General features: G+C 36.9%; 1 protein-coding gene across 1 annotated transcript in view; it reads left to right on the plus strand.

Annotated features, from left to right (window-relative positions):
• LOC105264524 (uncharacterized) overlaps positions 1-17229 on the plus strand; it is a 33046-nt gene extending 15817 nt beyond the window's left edge. Inside the window, exons 2-4 of the mRNA XM_011301455.1 lie at positions 14634-14824; positions 15396-15473; positions 16214-17229. Coding sequence (XP_011299757.1) covers positions 14634-14824; positions 15396-15473; positions 16214-16545 — 601 coding nt within the window. The 3' untranslated portion in view covers positions 16546-17229. The remainder of the gene's footprint in view (positions 1-14633; positions 14825-15395; positions 15474-16213) is intronic.
• The last annotated feature ends 7275 nt before the right edge of the window (positions 17230-24504 follow it).

Raw genomic sequence — 24504 nt, forward strand, 5'->3', positions numbered from 1 at the left:
TTTGCCAGAATCCGTCTAATAAAATACAATATTTTGGAGGAATGAATAATATTGGGACATTTTCAAAAGAAAATTTAGTTTCTCATCATATGAATAAAACAATTCATTTTTTCTTTGGACGTTGGAAAATTAGCAAAACTTCAAAGTGTAATATGAAAATCTGCAATGGAATTTTCGGAAACATATTCCTAAGTCGACAGAGGCAACTTTTCATTTTTCAAACTTAGAGTTTCAATATTTATGGAAAATAATAATTGCTGACTACCATTCAAGAAATATATTTTTCAAGGTTTTTCCCTGGACCTTGCCGGGCTGTGCTTAAAACAAACAAATTCAAGTTCAAGAAACGATACGAAACTAAAGTCTTTGAAACACCTAAACCTTCAAAACCGAAAGAAACTAGTGAAAAGTACAGCCGACCATAGAAAGGCAGCTGCACTTGACATACCTGCCACTGACTTGACCGATCCAACCTAACGGGCCGCTCCCTCAAAGGTTCTATCGCCTCCACTCTTATTGCGATTGCCCTGAAACTTTGGGAAAAAATCCTAGACATACCATAGTATTAAAAAAAAATTATTGTTAGCAATTTCAAAACCCACGTAACCCCTTAAGACTATCAGATGAGAGGTGCCTCTAAGCCCGTAATGATAGTAGGAAAAGAAATATATCTATAAAAAAAAAGAATTCATAATTACGAACCTCGCATATTGAACCAAAAATTAGAGAATACGATAAGCCAAAATTTATCTCAACGACTTCACATTTATGCGGAGCAAATGAGGATTGTGATGTGCAAATTGCAACGAAAGATTAAACGTTCGTGCTCTCTCACTGCAGTACCAATAATGTTTCCGTTTTATCCCACCTGCTTACACTCTGCAAATAATACAAACGTGAATTGTGGAGTGCTAATGGCGATTCTATTGATTGGCTCACGATTGACTAAACTGCCATGAGAAATGGGAATGAATGCTCGTTCATGCGTATATTTCATAGCCCGCATACGGAAAAAATGTATATGGGAGAGAGGTAGAGCTTTGCGGGAGTCAACAGTAGAATCTGATGATCACTTTTATATTGATAATAAAAATTAAATAATGGCTGTTGAGCAAATCTGAGAATAGTTCATTCTAATGAATCAGTAGATGAACTGAGATAGGATGAAGGGAATATAAATGATTAGGGGTGGGTAGAGAATACGATCGTCGCATGACTCGCGAAATGGTTCATTAACGTGAACCTTTAATGGGTAGACGGTACGTGAGATGATCTCAGGCTTAGGTCAATATTGAATGTCAACAGACGTAGTTATTGCATGAAACATTAGTGCAATAATTGAACTACTCATGCCATTTCAACCTGAGATTGGGCCAGGGTGTTCTGATGGTTGACTGTAATCCCCTAATTGTTTAACATCAAAGTTATCGAGAATTATCAGAATTCAGCAATTCAAGGTAAATTAAGTGAATATTATTGAATGTAGGTGATTGTTATGAGTAATTTGAGATTGACCAGATGATATTCCTAGGTATTTAAAGGGTACTTAAAAGGAGATAGGATGTTGTGTGTTTGGGAACGCTGAAGAAATTATTAAAAGGATGCGAGTTTAGTCAATGCTTTATTAATTAAAGAAGGTACTGTGACCTATTGAGACTAAGCAATACGTCGGATTTTAGAAATAAGATATGTTTCACGCCTAAGACACTGGGGATGGCGAGAACGAGGGAAATTATCCCTCTTTCCTGTTATCCAGACATGGCATCAGCAGTCCCATGGTCAGATAGAAGTCCACCTCCTAAATACGCTGCGCTGTTTGACTGACTTGGCATGAGTGATGCCAGGAATTCAACACAGAAACCTAACCGTGAGACTGCCTACCTAAGCAAGTGGAGACTTGGAGAGAAGTTGGACGAGATCGCGGGAGCTCTAGAGAGGGCAAGCACGATCGGGAGATGACCAGAGTAGAGCCGCAGATCTAAGCCGTAGATCTTCAGCCAAACTAAAACAAGTCGAAATAGAGTCGAAATATCCAAGTCTCGACTTCAAGTAACGCCTATACTGACCCAATTAGACTATTATCGTGTATTATAATGCTTTTTATTTAATATACCATCATTTTACCGATTAATTATGCGCGTGGTTAATTAAACAAAACAATTCGTCTCACTCCTTCGCCGAACTTTCTTTCGAGTGAGTGACTCCCCCGTGAGCTGAACGCAGAGATAGTCAAGGAGGAAGTGGCGGTTACAGAGTATCAAAAAGAGAGAAGAACAAAGGCATTATTTGAGTTTTACCTTCTGATAAAACTCACAAACGTCACAGTACAAAAATAGTCGTTCACAGTAGATTTTATTTGTCATTTATTTGATTTATTTGAAAATATCTTCCGACAAGGGGGCCAGAAGTTCATTGTTTTAGTAGATCACCGTCCACTTTGGTTGACCAAAGATATATTTAGCCGACTACTTCATTCAATGTCAATCTTCACCATCTCATACTAGAGTTAAATATATGTCTTCAACGTTGAGACCAAACTCATTCACTTGTCTTTCAATTTCGAATGGAAACGTAATTGTTGAGTTTTTCCATTCTGTAATTTGGGTTTCTGTAACGTCCGGTGAAAATTCAATAGCATCCATATTTTTATTTAAATGTTTAATGTTTTCGGAATAATATCTGTTTTCTTGATGTTCGGTGGCAGTAAAATCGTTAGAATCCATAAATAATCGCATATATAAACCTTCTTTCTTAAAATATAAAGAGACAATAAAAATCAAAGCAAAAAATCTCAAATTTCTACTTAGTTCTAAGCTTGACTTGATACAATTATCATTTTCGCTATTTTTCAAAGACTAGTAGTATCCACTTGTAATAAATATATAATAGTAATAGTAATAGTAATAGTAATATGTAATAGTAATAAATAGTATCTAATAGTATTGTGATAAGTGTACCTAAATGTAATATGAACGTTAGGAATACAATCAAATACATTTTTTTGTCAAGCGAAAGTCAAGTTTTTTTCGTGTGTATTAAAAAATTTCATTTATCCCTATTTTTTCTCTGCTCTCCGGTCATTTACCGTTAGCAGCAGTACTGAACACACTGTTAACCGACCAATCAGTGTACCTGGGATTTACAACCCCAGTCGCGGGTTGAGATTATTCTAAAATCAAACTATCGCGTTAACTATGGGTACTACTAACGGTACACACGTTGACTGAGGAAACATCTATAGGACATGAATTATCATTATAAAAAACAACATAACAAGTTTTCCTAAAATGTAAAGTAATAAAAATATGGACATGGGGCGGGTCATGCATAAAAAATTTTCTTTCAATGTCCAGCGAGGTTATCCCTATCATTTTTATGACTTACGCGTGGGCCTAACCTATCGAGAAAAATCGTCACTCTCGGAAACAGGAGCAGTACCAAAGTCCTTTCATTTCGGTTCAAGGGTCGGATGATAGGTACAAAGTTATATGACAATCTACAGACACTTGGTACATACTCAAGTGCATTTTTTTTCATTTTCCGGTCATTGGAAATATGTAAATAAATCTTTATTTTGTTTAACGTCCACCCGAAGAGAAAAACCCAGGAAAAATTACGTGACTAATCGCGTAATCGTGGGCTGGAGTGTCATTTCCTTGATCTTTACTGAAGAATTCGGGAAAAAATGAGAGACGAACAGTCAAGTTTGTTATTTGCTCTGGAAACTTTACGTGACAATCACGTAAATTCTTACGAACTTGTAAGATTTACCACAGTTCCGGTTAAAATTATTCCGAGTGAAGTCAAAATTATCTCGTTTCACTTGAATTTTACGTGACGTACCGTAATTTTTACGTGACCGAATTGAAAAATTCCTAGATAGTGTTGGTACGACTGTTAGTCATACCCGATCGCGAATCATTGTCTATGTTCGGATCATGCCACCCGGCAAATTACTATTGTCGGAAGGATAATTAGTATATTGTGCCTCTAGGGAGTAAAGTATTTTCTGACGAAATGTGAGTATAATCACATGATATTTTGATGAAACTTATAAAATGTAGTTATTCTGATAGAGCTCAACTCAGATAAGTTAAGGAGAATACAGCTGAACAGCACAACTCAAGAATTTCATTCAATTGTTTTACTCACCAATCAAGGTTTTAAATTAAGAGACGACCTCCAATACTCTTAGTTATAAATTTTAGTAATTTAAGAAATATATAAATTAAATAGAGATTGTGAAGCGAAACATGGGACTCCTGAAACAATTCTCATTGGTAGTTGGGGGAGGAAAAGTTTCTCCACGACTCAATATTTTTAAGTAAATCTCAGTGTGGAAGAGATAGAGTTAACCTTGAAACATTGGGTCCTTTAAGCCCAGGAGAAGGAAACTGGAGGTCAATAAGCCATCGTTCACTGATTTTCTCTCGTTATTTTTCAGAGGCCAACCCTCAGTGCAAGCATTCAAAAATGCTCGCTCAACAGTGATGAAGTCAGTTCTCACTGAAATTCGAATCGTTTTCCTTTTCCAAGGCAACTTTTATTATATAGTTACACCTCTATTTTTACAATCATCCAGGTTTCACGACTGTTTGATTTTATATGCACTCCGTGGCTTATTCCTTTTTATTCATAATAAAACCTTTTATGGCTTTGTTTATATTTTCCATTTACCTGAAAACTCGTTTGTGAATCTTAACGGGTAAAAGTAATGATCATTTTTTTTTGCTAAGTTTGTTAATTAAACTATTTTTCCGTTTGTCTTCTAAATATAGACTGGAAAGAGTTAGTTAAACAACCTTTCATCATTTCACAGTCCTAGAGCCTATTTTCCAGCATCATTCCCCTTAGTTGAAAGATACGATGTTAGAGAGGGAACGAGTTTAGATTCAATTGGGTAACGCTTCAAATTATTCTCCTCATTATTGGACTCGATTCGTCCCCTCAACTCAACATTTTGCCCTTAGTTTAGGCAACAATTTCTGGTGTCAACAATTGTTCGTATTAAACAAGGGATCAACGTTAATGTCACGCCACGCATCCTTGACTTTTCAAATGGTGCGGGATTGTTTGAAACAGAAAAAAATGGACTTTGCTGATTATATCTGTATATCTTTCCCTATTTAACGCCATATCTCCTCCACACGGAGAGAAAAATACCGGAAAAATTACGGAACTTTCACGTATTCGTGCGGTGACCTTGCTTTTCGGAAAAAAGTACTGGAGGTACCGTAAAATGGTCCTGAAAGTTTCATAAAAATTCCTGCTCGCTACGAAAATTTTCACGGAACTTTCAGTATTTTTCCCCGAAAACCAAGATCAGCCCACGAATACGTGAAAGTTCCATAATTTTGCCAGTATTTTTCTTTCTATGCCAGTATTTTTCTTTCCAAAAGTTTGAAATCCTATCAGATCATAGCACTTAATAAGAAGATTCACTTCTTACCAAATTTCAGATCAGTTGATCTCGAAGCTTTTGATAATAAGCTATTCACTTTAAAATGATTGTTGGCGAATATGTTCAAATTACATGACCCCATTTAGCTTCTTTTTTCCATGTCAGTTTGTATGTGTATACGGATTGTTTATGATATATCTTACCACATCTTATCTTACTATATTTGACAAAGAAATGAAATCAATTCATTATCGGTCTTCATATCTAATATATGTATGAATCACTTGGATACATATTGTAATTCATTTTGAGCGATACCAGGCTAATTATAGATGAAAGGGCGCAATCGCGCGCGCGTCGGACCTAGTCATAGCAAAATCAACTGCAATTTGGTAACTAACACCAAATGCTCAGTTGCCTCGAATGGTTCTGGATTCATTCAACGAAAGAATGTAATGGAATCAAATATGGTTAAAACTAACCAAGATTTGAGTGAAATACTATTTATGGAACTTATCACTGATGAATGCCTGGTTGCGATTGATGAATGGGAAAAAAAATGTTCAATCAAATACGTTCAGTTCATAGCACGTTCCTCTTCTACCAGCGTACAACAAATCAAAATAGCATAAACACTTATTGGTATTGATTAAACGCTTGTTGGTATTCGTTCGTGAATTATTTTTGTTTTCTTCAGTGATTATAAACAATAGGTTTTCTTCATCTATTTTTTGCCATTTTTTCTTTGTAAAAAACGGTCATTCAGACAAACAACGCAATGATAAGGTGGAGTCACTCCGAATTTCGAGTCATCTGACGTGTGCAGGGCGTTTACGGAAGGCATCATCAAGTTTACGTGATGAAGCATCAATTACAGTTGTAATGTATGCCTCTCGTAAATTATGGCTTCGCCGAGGAATTACGTGTCGGACCGAATCAAAACTGATAATCCATTCGAGGCAACTTTTCTAGAACACGTTGTACATCTTATAGTCGTATCATGTTGCACATCCATCACATTGAAAATGAGACAACGTTGGAGAAGAAGTTGAGTTTGTATTTTTACTGCCTGCACAGGAGCCCTTTCATTAAGAACCACTTTGTAATTTATTTTTCTGACCACTTCAAAGTGTTCACTTATACGCCATCGAAGTTCGACTTGTTTTTCCTTTTTAAATACTGCTTCCCTGTGTCAATGCCTTTGCTAATACCTGAGACTACGGAAAAATGCCGATCACGTTTCCTAGAGGAGTGTCAAGTTATTCGTTAATTGTAGTCGGTAGTAATTAAGGCTTTGAATATAGTGATTAATTAAGTGGAGAATTAATGGATATTTCTCTGGCGCAAATGAAGTCTCTAATTGTGTGAAAAGGGGATCTGCCTACAGAGAAAGATAATTGTGAATTCATCCATCAGGTGAGCTATTGGTTGTGTAATTAATCGCTTAATAGCAGTCGCTGGGTATAATCAATGCCCTGGCCTTGATGAAGTGAAGCGAGATGACAAATGCTCCAATCATTTTCACTTTCTTTACTACTTCCATCACTACCGTCACTATTGTGCATTCCCTGAATTTATTCGATTTTCGCATCGCTTACTTTTTAGAATGATCGCACCGTGTAAAATTTTTCATTAAAGCTAGTAGCAGATTTAAGGCTGAGTAAAAATTGCAAGAAGAATTGCTATCTCCCTAAAAGTTATCTAATTTTCACTTCGATTTCGATGCGCTATTGTCACATGCTTTCAGCTCCCCTACCTCAATCCATTCGTGACAAGATCCACGCTTCCAATAGAGGAAGTTAAAAACGGCTGAATGAATAGGTTTTTGAAAAGATTTTTGCCGCTTTGAGGGGATCCAAATCAATTGGTATCGGAATTTTGCTCCATTCTGTCCAATCTCCTTTAGACTTTCGTTCGGCCGAGAAATTTCCCAACAATCTCATAAGTCACATCGACCAACCTTTTCTAAAATGTAAAGGTTGAATATGACGTGAACGACTCATAACATTGTCCCGCCAATTTCATATTACGAATTGGAGACATCCCGCCTCATAAACTATCTACAAAAAATAAGAAATGTAACTCTAGCCATTCAATCTCTGTCCCGCTCTTTCATTTTCCTCGCCTATGGAATGGCCAAATAGCAGTTCCCACAGCAGTTCCCACATCCTTCCACTTTTTTTTCGAAAGCAAAGAAATCAAATCGATTATCGAGATACGCGGTAGCGAGTCGGCCAAGTAAAAGTTTCGTCTCTATCCAACAAATAAGGCCGAGAGCTACGGTGTATCTATACACGACACAACTACCCCTTCCACTACCTCCTAATCGTATTCAATCCATAAAATACAAACGCTACAAGTTACATGAAATCTGTGCATAGTTACATTATACAAATCGCCCTCAAGCTTTTAATTGACATAAATTTTCCCTTTTTCCGATTAATATTGGCAAAAATACGCCCATGGCAACGGGCTCATTTCAATATTTTACCGATTTCTATTATCTTTCGGTTACATTGAAGTCACTAAGTTGGCAGCCGGTCGATCCAACCTAACCTGGGCCGAATTTGGCGTTGAAATGTTTCCATCAGTGTATTCAAACCATTGAATCGCAAAAGGGAAACACAGGAGGATGTTTTATTTTTGCCCTTGGATTTTATATTTTTTATCTATTTCCATAATTATAATTGTTAACTAGAATATGCTGTGAAAATTATATGCAGTTCTTGAAAAATCCGTGAAATCTCCCGAAATGACAAAAACTGCTGTTTTTGTAAAAAAACCCAGCCAAGTAAAAGTTTCGCACAATTGATTCTGTGAAAAACTTGTGTTTTGCAAAAATATGGCATTCCAAGATATTAAAAAAAAATCAGAAAATGTAAATGAAAATGCCAAGAGAAGTGATACGAGTCGATAGAAAAGATTCAATAATGAAAATAAAAAAATCAGTAGAGACAGGACCAACTTGGCGCGGTTTTATTTACAGGATAATGCTAAAATGCAATGTGATTAATAACTAAAAGTGACTGAAGATAATCTTTGGCTCTAGCTCTAACTCTTGGGAAAAACCGCGCCAAGTAAGTTGGTCCTGTCTCTACTGATTTTTTTATTTTCATTATTGAATCTTTTCTATCGACGATAAAATGGCAAAGAAGGATCAGTTCTGGAACAGTGTGGTGAACATGCGAATGCTGCTTAATAAGTCTCAGAAACTTGGGAATTTTATGAGGGCATCTCATCAATTTTTTACGAAATTTTCCGAAGGAGGCCTCAATAAATCGATATTTGGAACCTTTCAGTCGGGCAATATACGCCTAAATATTGCTGGAGACATGCTAAAGACTCATTACAACGCAGTTTATGATGAAGAAGCCAATATCTTATTCATTGTTAGTTGGTGTTGGAGCTCAAACTCGTCTTTCAGTCAACACGGTGGATTCGACCATTTTCTCGTCTGCTCTTAACGGTATACATTCGAGCATCCGCTGCATTATAACTTTCGTTTTCTGTAGTGAACAATGTGACAGAAGTAAACCGTAATATGGAGGGTACACGACAAGTGACTAATATTGCATTTATCGGTCCCGCAGTCCGTGAAATTCGTAAAAATCGATTGCGCTCTCATCAACGTGTGTGGCAATGTTACTTTTACCATACGCGACATTCTGCATCAAAATTCAGAGCTCATGAAGTTGCTGCATATGTTTTACGGCAGTGCGCCATGTTCTGGGAATGGATTTCCGTTTGTGAAGAATCATATTCAATCCATCAGATTAATAAATTAGTGGAAGAATATGAGTCTATTTGAAAGTCGGGAAAAATAATCGATTTTAAATGTAAGTTGGATGATTTGATCGATACCGCACTTCAAAAAAAAGTTGCTGTCCTGACACATAAAACTGCTAAAGAATTACGGACCTGACGGCCTAATTTTGAAGAAATTCCAAGGTCAATTGAAAAATATGAATAGAGAGAAATTTTACCCCGGAATTCATAAAATCCAAGTGAAGGAAGCATTACATCAGGACCTAACAAAATTTTTGCATTTTACTGAGTTGCAATTGAAGGTCAAGTTACGATTGATACTCTGAGGTGTAGAAATTCATTAGCGTACATTCTAAATATTTCTGAATGATTTTATGGTACCACTAGTTGACTTAATTTTTATTTCTCTCTGTAATTCATGGAAGGGAAGAATACGTATGGATTACATGGACATTCTGGAACTAGTGGTGATATTTCTGGGTGTAAATTCGAAGAGAGGCAATCGTTTCCGAGGTATGGATTCCATTCATCATCCTAGATAGGTAGCTAAAGCGATTTATTCTCTTAAATTTTTTTGTTTATAGATCACTTTCATTTGATATTTAACGAAAAATCCGATCCAATAGAAGCGTGTATTTTCATTATGCGTTTATACCAAACAGCTTGGATCACGGTTTCAAATCATGTTACACCTCTAAACAACGATTTAAATTTGTTGAAACAACTCGCAGCACTTGCTAGTGGTTCGAATCCTGCTTCATCAAAGGTCTGGAAAGCTGTACTAGATAATTTTATGATTCATCTTGGGTATTTATCAGAGGAGGTAATCGCTCTGGTTAGTTTCATAAAAATGTGAGTACTGCTATAATAGACTGATATGTGAAGCTATCACATTTCGTGCAGCTCTTCACAGAAATAGAAACGATAGAGTAAAAATTGAAGATTGGACATCCGTTCCAAAATTAACCATAGATTCCTCTGTATGTCTAAGTTCCATGAAATTTTTTGAAATTTAAAAAATCAATAGTACCTTCCTAGATAGTGACCCGATAACATGGAAAGACGTAGACGAATTTGCATCGGCTTTCGAAATTGTTAAGTCTCTCCACGTTATAAATGATTTTGCTGAAAGGAGTGTAGCACTTGTTAACAACTTACTCATAAAAGATGAATATAATAAACGGCAGTCAATGTCGGTAGTTGATAAATTTCGAGAAGTTTCATCAAAAGTTTTTGAGAAAACATATTTAGAGCTTTCATTAGAGAAATACGTGAACGATAAGTTAATGGAAAAATCAACTTTTAAAAATATCGATTTTCGATATTAATAATAATAACGAATTCAAAAATGCTGAAAAATATAAGTATTATTTTGTTGATTTCTACTGAAGATCTGCTAGTGAAATAATTGTGAAATTTTCGTATTTTCTTCTTAACATATTGGATCAGAAATTCAGAACCGTTTTCAGGTACACCTTTATCATTAAAAATCTGCGAATCAATGTGAAAAAAACAGCTGTTTATTCTATGCACCATCAATTCGCCTTAACCACAATACTGAAATTAGTTTTCTTCATGGGCCTACCTAATCTATATGTTCAAAGCGTTACTCAACTCTCTCAAACTCTGGTTATTTATAAATTTTCTCGTTACTACAGTAAAAGCTCGAGTGAAAGGAACGGTATAATAAGTCAGAATTTCCCCACCAAATAGTTATCCTTTACTTATCCAACGTTCTGATTTCTTTCTATAGAAAGAAAGAATTATTTGGTGCGGAGATTCTAACTTATTACTCCGTTTCTTTTACTCGAGCTTTTCGTGAGATTTTTGTTCTACAAGCCTATAGGTATTACGGTCTATTTGCTTTGGCCGTTTGATTACGACCCACAGCACCCTGCGGCTATTAATGTTTAATTTCTTTTCTTGCCACGGGCATCCGTGAAGGAAAGGTGAATGCCCCTTGTGTGTGTATACCAATCCCCAATAGCGTATAATATATCTCGGTAAGGAAATGAAAAAAAAACTGCAACGTTTATGCGCAGGGTACACTAGGTTTTCTCGTGGTCTGAATTTCTTTGTAATGTTTCGGATGCTTTACAATCCTGACAATAACCTCAGGGAATGTTTACGTTTATTTTAACACTGCTGATGAAGAGAATTCAAGGGTCGGAAAAATTCATTCGAAGGGGTTCATTACCATTTATCAAAGCATGTCCGTGAATTCGGTTTCTACTTCATGTATTCGTATTTCGTTATTTCGATACTCAAATTCCAACACGTTCAAAAAACCGAAATTGAGACGGCGAATATCCCAAAACCAAATTAGAGAGAGAAGCCCAATGGAAACGTTACGTGAAAATTCTTGCCAATAACGATTTGCAAAATCCCTGTTAGATTTTAGTTGTCAGAAAAATGACAACTTTTGGGTACGTTTCCAGTGATAGACGCGAAAAATTAGTAAATGTTTCAGATTTTTTTCTTGTATTTCTATAGAAATTCACCTAAAACTGCTTCCGCTTGCCGATTAAGTGAAATGTCCCGTAACTGTTCTTCAATACTTCTCTCCGTGCATCGCAAACCTTGGGCAACACTAAGTGCTGGTGAGGTTCGGAGTAATTTATTACATCTTGGATTGAATTTAACCCCATTTGTATAGATTATAAAAATTATATATCTCCAGAGAGAAAAGGGAGCCGAAGATTCTGTACATATACCCAAGTACAGAAAATTAGTGTTTTTAGGTCCTGACGGGATTCATGAAATTAAATTGAATTATATTTAAGGTTCCGACATATTTAGAATCCATTTTTTCCTATAGTTAAGGGTAGAAGAATTCAGATTTGGTTCGTTTTTCGGAAAACAATTAAAAGGAGGTATCAACACGGATTATCGAATGTCTAATTGGTAAGATTTTCTAATCTACTAATTCTTTTCTTCCCTCCGAACCCTGGCTTTAAAGTAGCGTAGTTCTTTTGTCGTTTTATTGAGATACCTTCCTTTTGCTTGTTTGACACTTTTTTTCTTACCGCCTCTTTTTAAAAAGTGAAAGGTCTTCTATTGTTGAATCCAAGTATTTGTCATAATCATAATTTTCCATTTCTGGAGTCCAACGACTAACTTGAATACTTGGTGACCAACAAGTGGCATCTAAGTACAATTCTTGTGAAAACTCAGGGTACTACGGTGAATTCAACGCGTGAAGTACAATATCTGAATACCCCGGTTTTCATTTTTGTGCAGCGTTTTGTCCAGGAAGTGGTCACATTCTGATTGAGAACCCCAGGTCAATCGTACTGCGCAAAATTTTCACGTGGAAGTGTCTCCAGGCAATCTGGTATTCCTCTTTACTCAATTTGATTAGAACACATTCCATATACAATGGAGATGATTCCCGGTAAACGTCTAATAAAGGTCCATCAAGGCAATGAGGAAATCCGATAGTGCAAAAGTCAGGTTTGAATCACCTGATTTACTGCCTCAAGACTGTTTGTGAAGGAAACAAATAAGTTCGAAGATGTGAATTTTAATACACCGATCTTTCCGTTATCTAGAGTCACGACGAGACTGGTGGGGGTATTGTTGTCCCCAAAGCCTTGGTGCATTTCCAAGCATTGGACATTTCAAAATATGAAAGAATTTAAGGAATTCTAAATAAATTATTCAGTAACCAATATCACGCAACAGCTCATCACCTTAAGGAGAGACACGTACTTTAGCAATATTGTTGTTGGAAAACTCCTTTCATAGTTTTCAGAATGGACTAAAAGCTTCGCTTTACGCGCCGACAAAACCTTAGTTTTCGAACATATTTTGAAATTTTTTTTATCAATTGAAATTTACCACATGATGTTTTTAAGCCAATAAATCGTCGTTTTGACAGGGTATCAGTCATCTATATAAAAATTGTACACAGTTATCTTTGTGCACAGTTCTAAAAATCAAATTAAATATGCACATTTGATGTTTTAACGTGCATAAGAGATTTGTTCACAAAATTTTGCCCTAGTAAGTTGTCCATACTGTTATTTTTCAGAGTTCACATAAAATGACGTCTGTTCAAAAAAATGTACAATCGCAATAAAAACTAACGTTTTGCATAAAAATCGTGCACATGGAATCGATTTAAAATAAAAATTTGTGTACGTACTATCGTATACATAAAACCGTATGTGATGCGTGAAGATGCTTCGAAAGGCTAGTTTTAATGACTGGAAGTATCGATATGCAATATCCGCCAACCCAGGGCCAGACCACTTCTGCTCAGAGAGTAAATCGTGCTCCCGACTTTTGGTGTAGAGTAACAATAGGTCAATGAAAGCCTGTTGTAACGAGTGATGGATGAAGAGCTCGGCAATCTCGGCTCATTTGGCTCAACCAGTTCGGGAGCTTCGTTAGCAAGAGCTGGGACAGAAGCCTTATCCACTCAACGGAGCTACCCGCTCTAATTGAAGTTTTCTCCCTTCTTAAGTCCTGGTTCGACTGATACCGGCAGAGGACGACTATCTCATCTAGTGAGAGTTGTAGACTTTCCATCAATTTGAAGTATCAATATCGATTTTTCATTTAAAATAGGCCACGGTATTAGGGAATTTTTTTTTCAATGTCTTTGTGATAAGGAATCTCTCTTAATGATTATTTTATGTCCAAACGATATTTGCAGCAGTTCAATAAATGAAATCAAATATTTTTCCAGAATTCTGTGATGGAGTGACAACTTTATCCGATAACTTGAAGACATTTTAAGTCTAACGTCCATAAAATGATGATAAAGAAATGGTTTTCAATTGTCAAAAGTTCAATAATTTACAGTTATGACTAGTAATAACTTGGAAGGAATAGGAAACAATTTTTCAATTATCAATTGTAAATCACAAACATGACTGTGGATAGATAACTCCTGTATTTATAACGATGGCATGTATTTAACATGGAATAGTTGATAACAATAACAGTAATTAGGAAATCATTACCAACAATAATTCTAGAATCGAAAAAAATAACAACGCGTCAATTGCTGCTCAAAAATTGGGAATTTCGGAGAGAATGAAGGGCGATTTAACATTGAGTGCCATTGAGTCGATCGACTCATTGCAAGTTCCATAGAAAATTCATTTGCAGTTCTGCATTTTTCTATAATAGCATGGAATAGTGGTGCTGATGATGATTGGAATGCTTCTACATAGTCAAGTCCTGTGTCCATGACTGATGTGCTTGAAAACATTCACGATTCCTCGGATAGTATTCTGATAACAGCACCGAACTCAACTATCCAACCGGATAAAAGAGAAGGTCCAGCAGTTGGGGAGAAAGACATAATAACTATCTTAGACTCTCCAGAGACCATAACTAGAATCTCCAGAGAATCCAGCATCTGAGGAGGCTGAGACTGCAGACTCTTCTGAAAGTCTAGAGCCAGAATCTCCAGGAAGTCCAGCACCCGAGAAAACTAGGATTTTGAAACTTGTAGACTCTTGCTTGAAACTGCAAGTCTTGAACCAGGGTCTCCAGAAACTCCACTGGAGGAGAAGGAGATTGCGAAAATTAGAGACTCTCGATTGAGTCCTGAGCCAGAGTCCCTAAAGAGTCCAACACCTAAGGAGAAAGGAATTACAGAAATGATGCGCTTATTCCATAATCTGTCAGTGAAAACAGTGTTCAGTAAAGATGACGAAAGAGTTACGCACTTTTTCACGGAACATTCTCTATTTTTTTCTTGAGCGTACCATACTTATTCCTGAAAGTGTAGTGAGAAAGTGCCTAACTGTGAAATTTTTCGGAAATTTTTCTCTTCGTGTACTCACTTGGCCGTTTGGAATTCCATTCGAATATTACACATTCCAATATACTAGGACCTGAAAATGTGAGATTTGGTTTCTTTACTTGAACAATTAAAAACCATATTTCCGATGCTCCGGTAGATACGTAACCTAAGAAATAAGTAATATTATTTGTTGAATGACAATCAAGTCGCCGCTTTTACCAAGGGCTGCGATGAGCCTCCGCCAGGCCTAACTCGATGTGTTTGTCATGAGATGTACACATTTAGATTTGTTAAACGGAAGGTTTTTTGCGTTCAGAAATGTAATGGTTGTTCTAGGCCTGTTTTTTACCATATCTTTTGGCGAGGACAATATTGACTGCTTATTAACGATGTGAGGAGAGGATGAGGTTCGGGAATGCGAGAAAAGTCTTTTTTTTTTCAAAGTTAAACTACCAACAATTTTTCAAGTTTTCCACTATTTAGACCTGTCTAAGGTGCGAGTGAGTGGTTTCAGCCTCAGCCTCTTAAAAGTTGCTGCTGCAGCAGGTAAATTTATGTCATCTATGAACTATAACCTCATAATTATAGGTATACATGAGCGAAATTTGTAATTGAAAAATTTCGTAAGATCATTAACAATATGGGGGAGTCACCTTGTTTTAAACTCGAGTGAGGTTGGTTAATGCATGTTGATTATATGGAAGATAAAAAGTCTCGTGATTCCAATGAGACCTATCTATGTGAAAGGATAAAGTGTCTCGGGTCTGACCGCACGTTAAAACATATGAGCTATAACAATTGCCCAAGAACAATAGTTATTTTCTATGAAGATGTTGCTTATCGCCTGAGAACTATCCTCGGGTGTTAAGGCATGTGCCGATGAATATTACCACGAGAGATAATATGAATCATGAAAACAAGTCAATTAACTTGTTTAATCTTTTCGTTTCTGGGTTGGATTTTTTTTCGGAATTATTATGTATGCTTTAATTATGCCATATACAATGAAATCTCCATTGGATTTTTGGGCTAATGTATTGCTGGCAAAATAGTGTCGCTCTAGACATTTTATCTTTGAGTTCTTTTCACATCTAATTCATTCCGTACATGGCCACTATTTAGTTTTTGGTCAGTAAAATTTTTCATTGAATAATCTCTAAATAATAAAATTAAAATAGTGCTGGTTAGCTTATGCTTTAATAATGGAAATAAATATAAAGGATATTAGCTTTAAATAAATGGTTCCACTCCCCTGACAAGACTAAAAATCTGACGAATGATCGTAGCGTTCGACATTGCAGCCTGCGATGAGGAATGGAGGCGTGTAGCAGCAGCAGCAGCTGAGACCCAGCGTCTGCTCCCAGGTCTCGGTACGCAGATGAGAACTCAGAATGCACCCCTTGGTGCACCACTGATACTCTCGCCAAGGATATCCGTTCCAACAACAGCAGCCTCTCTGCTGAATGGCTCAGGCCCACCAGGCTCATTGCTGTCAGCTGGTGATCCACATGGTCTCATCTACACCCCATATGCAGACTACGCAAACTACGCAGCACTTGCAGCATCACCACTTCTCACCGAGTACGCTGACCATTCTGGTGGGTTATTTGCTCGCTGACGCTAGATGCACGAGACCGAGCTCTCATTTATTAATTATTATTATTACCCTATTTCTCTTTGAATTATCAGACTCATGATGAATACTTGACACTCTCTTCACTAGATCCAATTGCCATTATTTTTATTGGATGGAAACACCATCACGACAGAGTGTTCACTGTACGTTTATAAATATTACATCGTCTTATTGTCTAGGGCCCCTAGAGTTTAACTCGAAAAGAAGAACAAAAATAGTTTAAATCAGTCATTTACTAGTCGCGTCATTGTTTGTTTATTTTTTTTTTTCTTCATTTTTTTTAGGGAGATTTTTCTTTTTTACTGAGCTCTCAATGAAGATAAGTGGTTATTGTTTTTCTTTTTTTTTCTCCATGTTTTTTTCATTAATCATCCGTAATTACATAATTCCCCCCCGGCGTTCGCGATAGGACGATGCGAGGATGTAGAATGAATGCTAGTCCATAAACCGTCGATTTTTAAGATGCCATGTGCATTGTTTAGGACCAATGGTGAAGGTTAAATCGGTGGAGTTGTACTTTAGTAGATTAGAAAATCGTGCGGATTGTTTTGGAGATCACACCGTCCTTGAGGGGCACTGGGCCCGCTAATGCAAAAAGTATTTCCAACCCATTAAGAGTATCAACATGTAGTGATGTAGAATACGATACGAAAAGCGCCTTGTTATTGCGTTAACGAATCGCGTCTAAGAAAAGGATGAAATCAAGCCGGGGCCCGGCACCAATCACTCAGTCTTGGTGAGCTAATATTTTACCAGCTCTATTTTCATCAGGAGTCTTTGGAATTCTTATGATCTTTGTATTGATTTTCTCCACCACGACTATTCACCCACGAGCTGTTTGCTTCAAATTATCGGATCAAGTTATCGCTCCACATCACATTTTGTATAATTATTTCATTTCATTTATTGATATTCTGAAAATATCATTTGTACATACAATGATGCAAAAGGGTGATTGCTTACCTCGAAAACATTTTTGAAAAATTCATAATATTGCTGCTGCTATTGCTAATACTGCCTATTTCGAATGAAAAATTGATGTTAATATTTCAAATTGATGGACAATTTAAAATAATCTCTCGATCGCATGTTCGCTCTCTCCGGGTATCGGTCGAACCAGGACCCAAAGAGAGAGAAAAATCGAATTAGAGCAGGTAGCTTCGTTAAGTGGACAAGGCTCCTGTCCCAGCTTTCAGTAACCGCGCTCGGGAGTTGCTTGAGCCAACTGATCCAAGGTAGGGATCTAAAACTGACTTAAACTACAGATTTGCTGGATTCCTTTACTACCTATCATTATTATTTCGCTTTAACATAGTTGAGTTATCATTATTATAGGCCGATCAAAAATACCAATTTTGACTTTGCACCAACCCTTATATCATAAATCGGTCCTATTTTCGACTTTCGTTAGATCATTATGTTTCGCTACTAGCTAATGATGTATTGATTAAGTTACTCGCTAGTACAAACTATTTTTTTTTAATGAACTGCTTCATTATTGTGCTGATTGGCCTCCCCTCAAACTTGTTGAGCATATCACTTGGCCAAGTGGAAAACCCATTCAATGCAAATGAGAAAAAATATACTTCACAATCGGTTGTCAAGTGAACTCTCGACGGACAGATTGCCTATCGATTTAAAACTTTTCCGTTCAGTCAATGTCCTTAGAAGTCAGTAGATTTGAGTACATCTTACCGTCCGATCTTGCTTTTCTCCATCTCCGGAACTCATTGAACTTCTCACGAAGCTTCTACTTCAGAGTTCATAATTTCTTGATTGCTTTCGAGTGAATATTGACTGTTCATTGCCTACGGTTTTAATTAACATGAGGATTTTACAAGTGATGAAGTTTTCTCATTGATTTCAAAGCAAAAAGGTTTTATCCGTTGCATGAGACAATATGGTTCACAAATTTTATACTCATTCGAACGAATATCAAATTTCTTTTAAAATATCACCCGATTTATTGATTACTCATAATTTTTGGTTGAGTTATGGGAATTTGGAGAATCAAATAAGATTTTCATGATTCATTCAGAATCGACATTTGGTGGGTATAATCAATGCTTTTAATTAATATAAATGCGAATACTTGAATGTCAAGAATCTATATAGATCTACATTTTTCAGATGCCAATGACACTCACCGTGATGTGTGGAGAAAGTCACAACCATTTTGTCGGTATAATTTGTAAGGAACCAGCCAGCGAAGTTTAAATTATAATTATTCAATAGAAATACTAATAAAAAGGATTGAAAAGACGAGTAAGTACGGCGCTATATGGGGCGGCCGTTTAAAACCTCTCGCTACATAAATAACTCCCGGAACGCCGCTAGATGGCTGGAATCGGTCGTAAGGGAAATGTTGCGGCTAAGGTATTAAGAAACCGCCCGCGGCACGGATATTCGGATACCCTGAGTCTACTCGAAGAGTGCACAGCCCCGGTTGTCCGTAGCGAAACTTTTTGCACGCGACTAGTAAGTAGCTTTTGCTATAGTTCATTCTCGCGATTTTGGGGGCTCCATCCGAGCTGCCAACAAATAAATTAATTTGTTAGTAGCCTGTTGGCTATAGTCGAGTCATTGTAAGTAGTCGTTGGCTATAGTCGAGTCAGTTGCAAGTAGCCTGCTGGCTATAGTAGAGTCACGATTTGCAAGTAGCCTGTTGGCTATAGTAGAGTCAGTCGTAAGCAACCTGCTGGTAGTAGTAGAGTCGTAATTTGCAAGCAACCTGCTGGTTGTAGTAGAGTGGGGAGGGATCCGAAATTAACCGTTGTTTAGCTGCACTTTGGGGTGGGAGAAATTATTTAAACATGATAATAATTATTATCACACCCTGCACTGAGAAAAATCGTAAGGGAGAATCGGGGGAAAGTTCCGACAATCAGCCGATCCCGAGATGGAGAATTGTTTAAAAGAGAGACAGCAGAAATGTTTAAAGAGTTAAATGGAAAATTTGGAAAGAATTAGATTGTTGCTAATTTGCTTAATGTTAGTATTAATAATATTTTGCTCATTAATAATTTGTGGTAAGATGTTAATTTATGGAATAATAATAAAGTTCATGATGGGTTGGAGTAATCTCAAGGATGACGATAGTGTCTACTTCGTATAGACCAGTTCTGAGGGATTCTCCTTCCTCTAATTAAAGAGAAACAGATAATGAAGTTTTCAGTTAAAATTTGAAATGAATTAAGTAACAGATAATTAAGAAAAACCTCGATAAATCCAGAGAGAGAAACTCATTTTGGGCGGTTCATATAGGCTCTGATTGTCGGAAGGAAAACCCGCAACTCCCGAAATTTATCCTGTCGTAGAAATGTTTATCTCTGGATTCCGGAAAATCTCGATTAAAGAAAATATAGTAAAAACATCGAAACAGATAAAACTCGTGAAAACTGTTAAAACCTCGAAACAGATGAAACCCGCGAAAATAGCTAATACAGATAATTCAGATTTTACGAATTAAGAATTTGACTGAAAATGAATCGCGTAAGCCTCATCAATTAACCCTGGACAACTGAAGCATTCGGCGAATGAGCAGCGGGAATTATTTATTGACGATTTACATTATTCCAACAAAAAGATTCATTACAAATTGATCATGAAAGTCGAATGGAATAGATGAAATAATGGAATTAGATGATTCCTGAGTATAGAGACTGCGAGCGATTCAACGGTGAATCGAACTCACAACTTTCAGAACACTAGGCTCGCACCTAGCCACTGAGCTACCGACGTCAGTAAACCTATTCATCTCATTCACATTCATTTCAAGGATCTCCAGATTGATTCCAAGAAATTCAATGAGTGTGACGAAAACATCCCCAACCAAATGAACGAGCCATCAATCGTCACAGACATCAAGATATATACCTTGTAGAGATCCTCGCAGTTTTCGTGATTATAATCATCATCTGCAAATGCTGTGAAACTTCGGACTTCTCTCTTTTCTATATTATCTGTGTTATCAGATCATCAATCCAGGAGACGGAGGAATATTTTCTCCGAACACCAGGAATTGGGTTAGTTGCATTTTCTAATTGCATCTCATGATTTCTCATCCGGAAATTGATGCCACATATTTCGTAAACTTGAAAACCTCTACGAAAAACTGTTGCCCGGGCTGTTTGGATTGGGTTTTATATCACACGTACGTGTAATTCCAATATTCTTGCCTTGTTTTTGGTACTAGAAATGCAAGATTCTGCACGGCACCGATAACTTTCACATACAAGCCGGAAACTCGTCGATTCTTCACGACGTTCTTTATGACGATACATTTTTTGTCTCTTACGATCGAGGATTTTCAGTTCTGCCAAACTTTTTAGATATTATCCATGAGGATAATCCACGAAGGAATAGTCCACCATCTGTCATGACAAATTTCGACGACCGTCCAACGTGATCAACCACAAACAACTCATAACCCCAAAACCATTATTGATTGTCAATCTACGCCTGTGAAATACGACGAAGTGATTTTATTTTTAATTCTCATGAATTGAAGATTCTCATTATAAAAAATGACAGAGAACTGCGAGGAGCTCATGGACGGTGATGCCGATTTGATGCTACATGAGTCTGTTTTTATGAATGAAGGTTCCTGGCTCTCGCAGGCAGACGCCAATTCAACTCAAAGCAATGACGAGGAGGATCAAATGAATTCATCACAAGCACAATCTACCAAAGGATCATCAGTTGATCTTAATGATTTGACTGAGGCAGCATTGCTTCAAGCGGAATTTTCTGAAGCAGACTTCAATGAAGACAATTCTATGGAAACTGGCAAAACCAAGGAAATTCCATTGCATATTCGTCGAGTTGCCGATAAAGTTCGATCAAATTTGCTACCAAAAAAATCTGAACAATCGTAGATCTGTGCTTTCAAGGCTTTAGAGGTCTGGATGGCAGAGAACGAGATAACTGCTAATAATATCGATCAGGATGTTATGTTGGCTTATTTTGAAGAATTGAAAGTAAATAAAAAATATAAACCTACTACTGTGTGGGCAACACACTCAAAGTTACAAAGTGTGATCAGCACTAATTACAACATTAACATCCATGCATTTAAGCAGTTGATTCAATTTTTGAAGAACGAGAAAAAAGGTTTCCAAAGTGTTCAAACCCTAGCCCTGACAGAAGAACAGACAAGTGAATTTTTGGATACAGCTCCTGATGATTTATTTTTAGACGTAAATGTATGAATTCATTGAGTATTACTGAAGTATCTACCGAATTTTTAGTATTTTTTTGCACAAATACATTTCACCCTAGGCTTATCTTAAATGTTCCGTTATTTCCCCTGAATGTTTCACTTCGTGTACTATTCATTGATTGACACATGTGCTGATATTATTTCCATTCTCAATCATATAATAAGTCTATAAATATAAGGAATTAATGATTTCCTTTATTGGTCATTAGGTGGTTTTGATTCTGGCAATGTTCGGGGCATGTCGAAGATGCGAATTAAAAAAGCTGAGTATCACGGACGTCACAGACAAAGGAAATTATTTGCCTGTGAAACTGGATGAAGCTAAAACTGATACATCTAGATGGTTTGTCGTTACCCAGCCATTTTAGGAGACAATGAAACAAGACATGGAACTTCGACCTGAAAAGTGCAAACTTGATGAGTTTTTCATCAATTATAATAATGGGAAGTGCACTCAACAGCTAATCGGCATCAATAAACTTGGCGGTATGACGAAAAAAATTGCAAAATTGTTGAATTTGCCCAATCCAGAGCGCTATACATCACATTGTCTTCGTCATACATACTTCTTCACAACTTTGCCCCAATGCTTATCCCTTTCAACCTCTGAATCGTTTACCACAGAACACTGAAGAAGATGAAGTTTCAGATAAATCTCCAAGGTCTACCACTTATGTTGTTGCTAAGAACGAGAACTGCGAAATTTCAGAAATGTTGAAGAATATTGATTCTAGCAAAACTATTAATTTCAATTTCAATAACTGCCCTAACTTAAGAATTTATATGGGTAAAAAAGAAGATACTCAGTAAAGAATCTTTGATGAGATTTTGCAATATGAAGTATGTTTGATGAGATAAATAAGATTGTTTTCTAATATTACCAAAGAAGAGAACTAAAGAGAAGATCTTGCTTATTAATTAAGTTTTGTTTCAAATGTTTGAATAATCGATTAAACAATATTCGCATGTTAATTGAAAATGAATGGGAAGTTCGATTGAGAATATGTATTTGGAAGTTTATAATATATTTTGAAAAAATTACAAATGATTGTATTCTTTGAATATTTAATAAGCAATATAATAAAACAGTATTCACGCACTTGTGATATAAAGTAGTATATGCTACTGGTGTAGCAACCTGATAGCAATACACTCAGGCAGAGGGCGGCACTCGCCTTCGGCTCGTGCCGCTTCTGCCCTCGTGCATAGGCATCGAGTTAAAAATACACAATAATATGCTACACATGTTGCATAATATACTATTTCTTCACTTCCGTGGTTAGCCAGTTCTCGCCTTCAGCTCGAACACCAACTATACACGATTAGAAAACCCCATCCCAATAGCCCGAAAATTTACTACTTAAAGTTATCTGTCTTATCTGCCAATTCTCTCAAAAGTTTTTACAAATCGACAGAAACCGGACTGACCATCTGTCGTCAACAGGATACCCGAAGTATCCGATGATGAATAAATAGAGTTATCGAATGACGATTTAACAGAATTCTTCTTGATTTTTCAGAATAGGGTACATCATAGAGAAAAAGGTCATAAGCTATCAACAACTTAGCAAAACGTCAAATATTCATGTTATCGACTTCACTTTATTGTAACTGTATGAAATCATCAAGACGTTGTGAGGACGGGTTGTTCGTATTGCTATTTTTATCGGCGCCAGTTTATTGAAAAAATATCGGTGAATCGACAAATCCGGGCTAGTTCAATAAATTAAAATTTTAGGGAGGAGTGAGAACGATATTCACAAATTTTCTTAATTCAAGGAATCAGCAACTCGAACCTTAACACTAAAGTTAAACTAGAAAGGGAACTCTAAAACGTGCTTAAATCTAGTTCAGCGAAGGGGTTAACGGAGAGGTTACGGACGCCTGCGCGCCTCAGTATGCTAGGTTGTATTAAGACAGGTGGATTCGGGGTTAAGGGCTAAAATGTTCTTAAAAAAAACATAATAACACTCTATGAACGGCCTGAAAATCCTCTGATTTTTATGAGTAACAGAAGCGGTAGGCAAAGTCCACCAGACTCCTCATATAATGTCCTAATTCAATACTGACTTACCCAAACAAAAAACTGGTCGGAATTTTCCCCATTAATCGAGGTTAACGTTGTGCGTTATACCAGCCGAGGCGGTAGATAATTTTCCGCAAAAAACGAAGGAAGCACCCCGGTTAGGTTCCACAGGCCTCTAGGAAGATTCGAGATTTTCCCTATAATATAATAGTAAAGCAATTTGGTAAGAATCATAAAATATTTAAAAAATTATAATAATTACATCATGATCTCAAAATCACTGACCCTCAAAATAATTAACTACGTGAGAAATAGCACCGAGAAAACTCTCGGCGAGAGTCTTAAGGACTCTGAGAGTAATCTTTCGCTTTATTTTTGCCGGCTTCGAACGGCTCATCCGGTCGGTATCGGACGAACTCCACTTTCGAGAGGGATAATTCGCGAACATTCTCCCAGAATTCGGGATTTCCACCACGTATGGGGACTGGGATATCTCCGCTTTCGAAAACGGAATTTCCAGCACTAATGGGCCGGAGTTCTCGCTCAACGTTGAGCGGAGCGGAGTGGAGGAAATACTCGAGGCCATCCACGAAAAATCGCAACCTTTCCTTTTTTTGCGACGGTTTCTCCTGAATTTTGCCACTACTGTTTTTGTGATAACCCACCCGAAACCTTCATGTGGACGGCCCAATCC

Source organism: Fopius arisanus, unplaced genomic scaffold (genome assembly GCF_000806365.1).
Source record: "Fopius arisanus strain USDA-PBARC FA_bdor unplaced genomic scaffold, ASM80636v1 scaffold00022, whole genome shotgun sequence".
Classification (NCBI taxonomy): Eukaryota; Metazoa; Arthropoda; class Insecta; order Hymenoptera; family Braconidae; genus Fopius; species Fopius arisanus.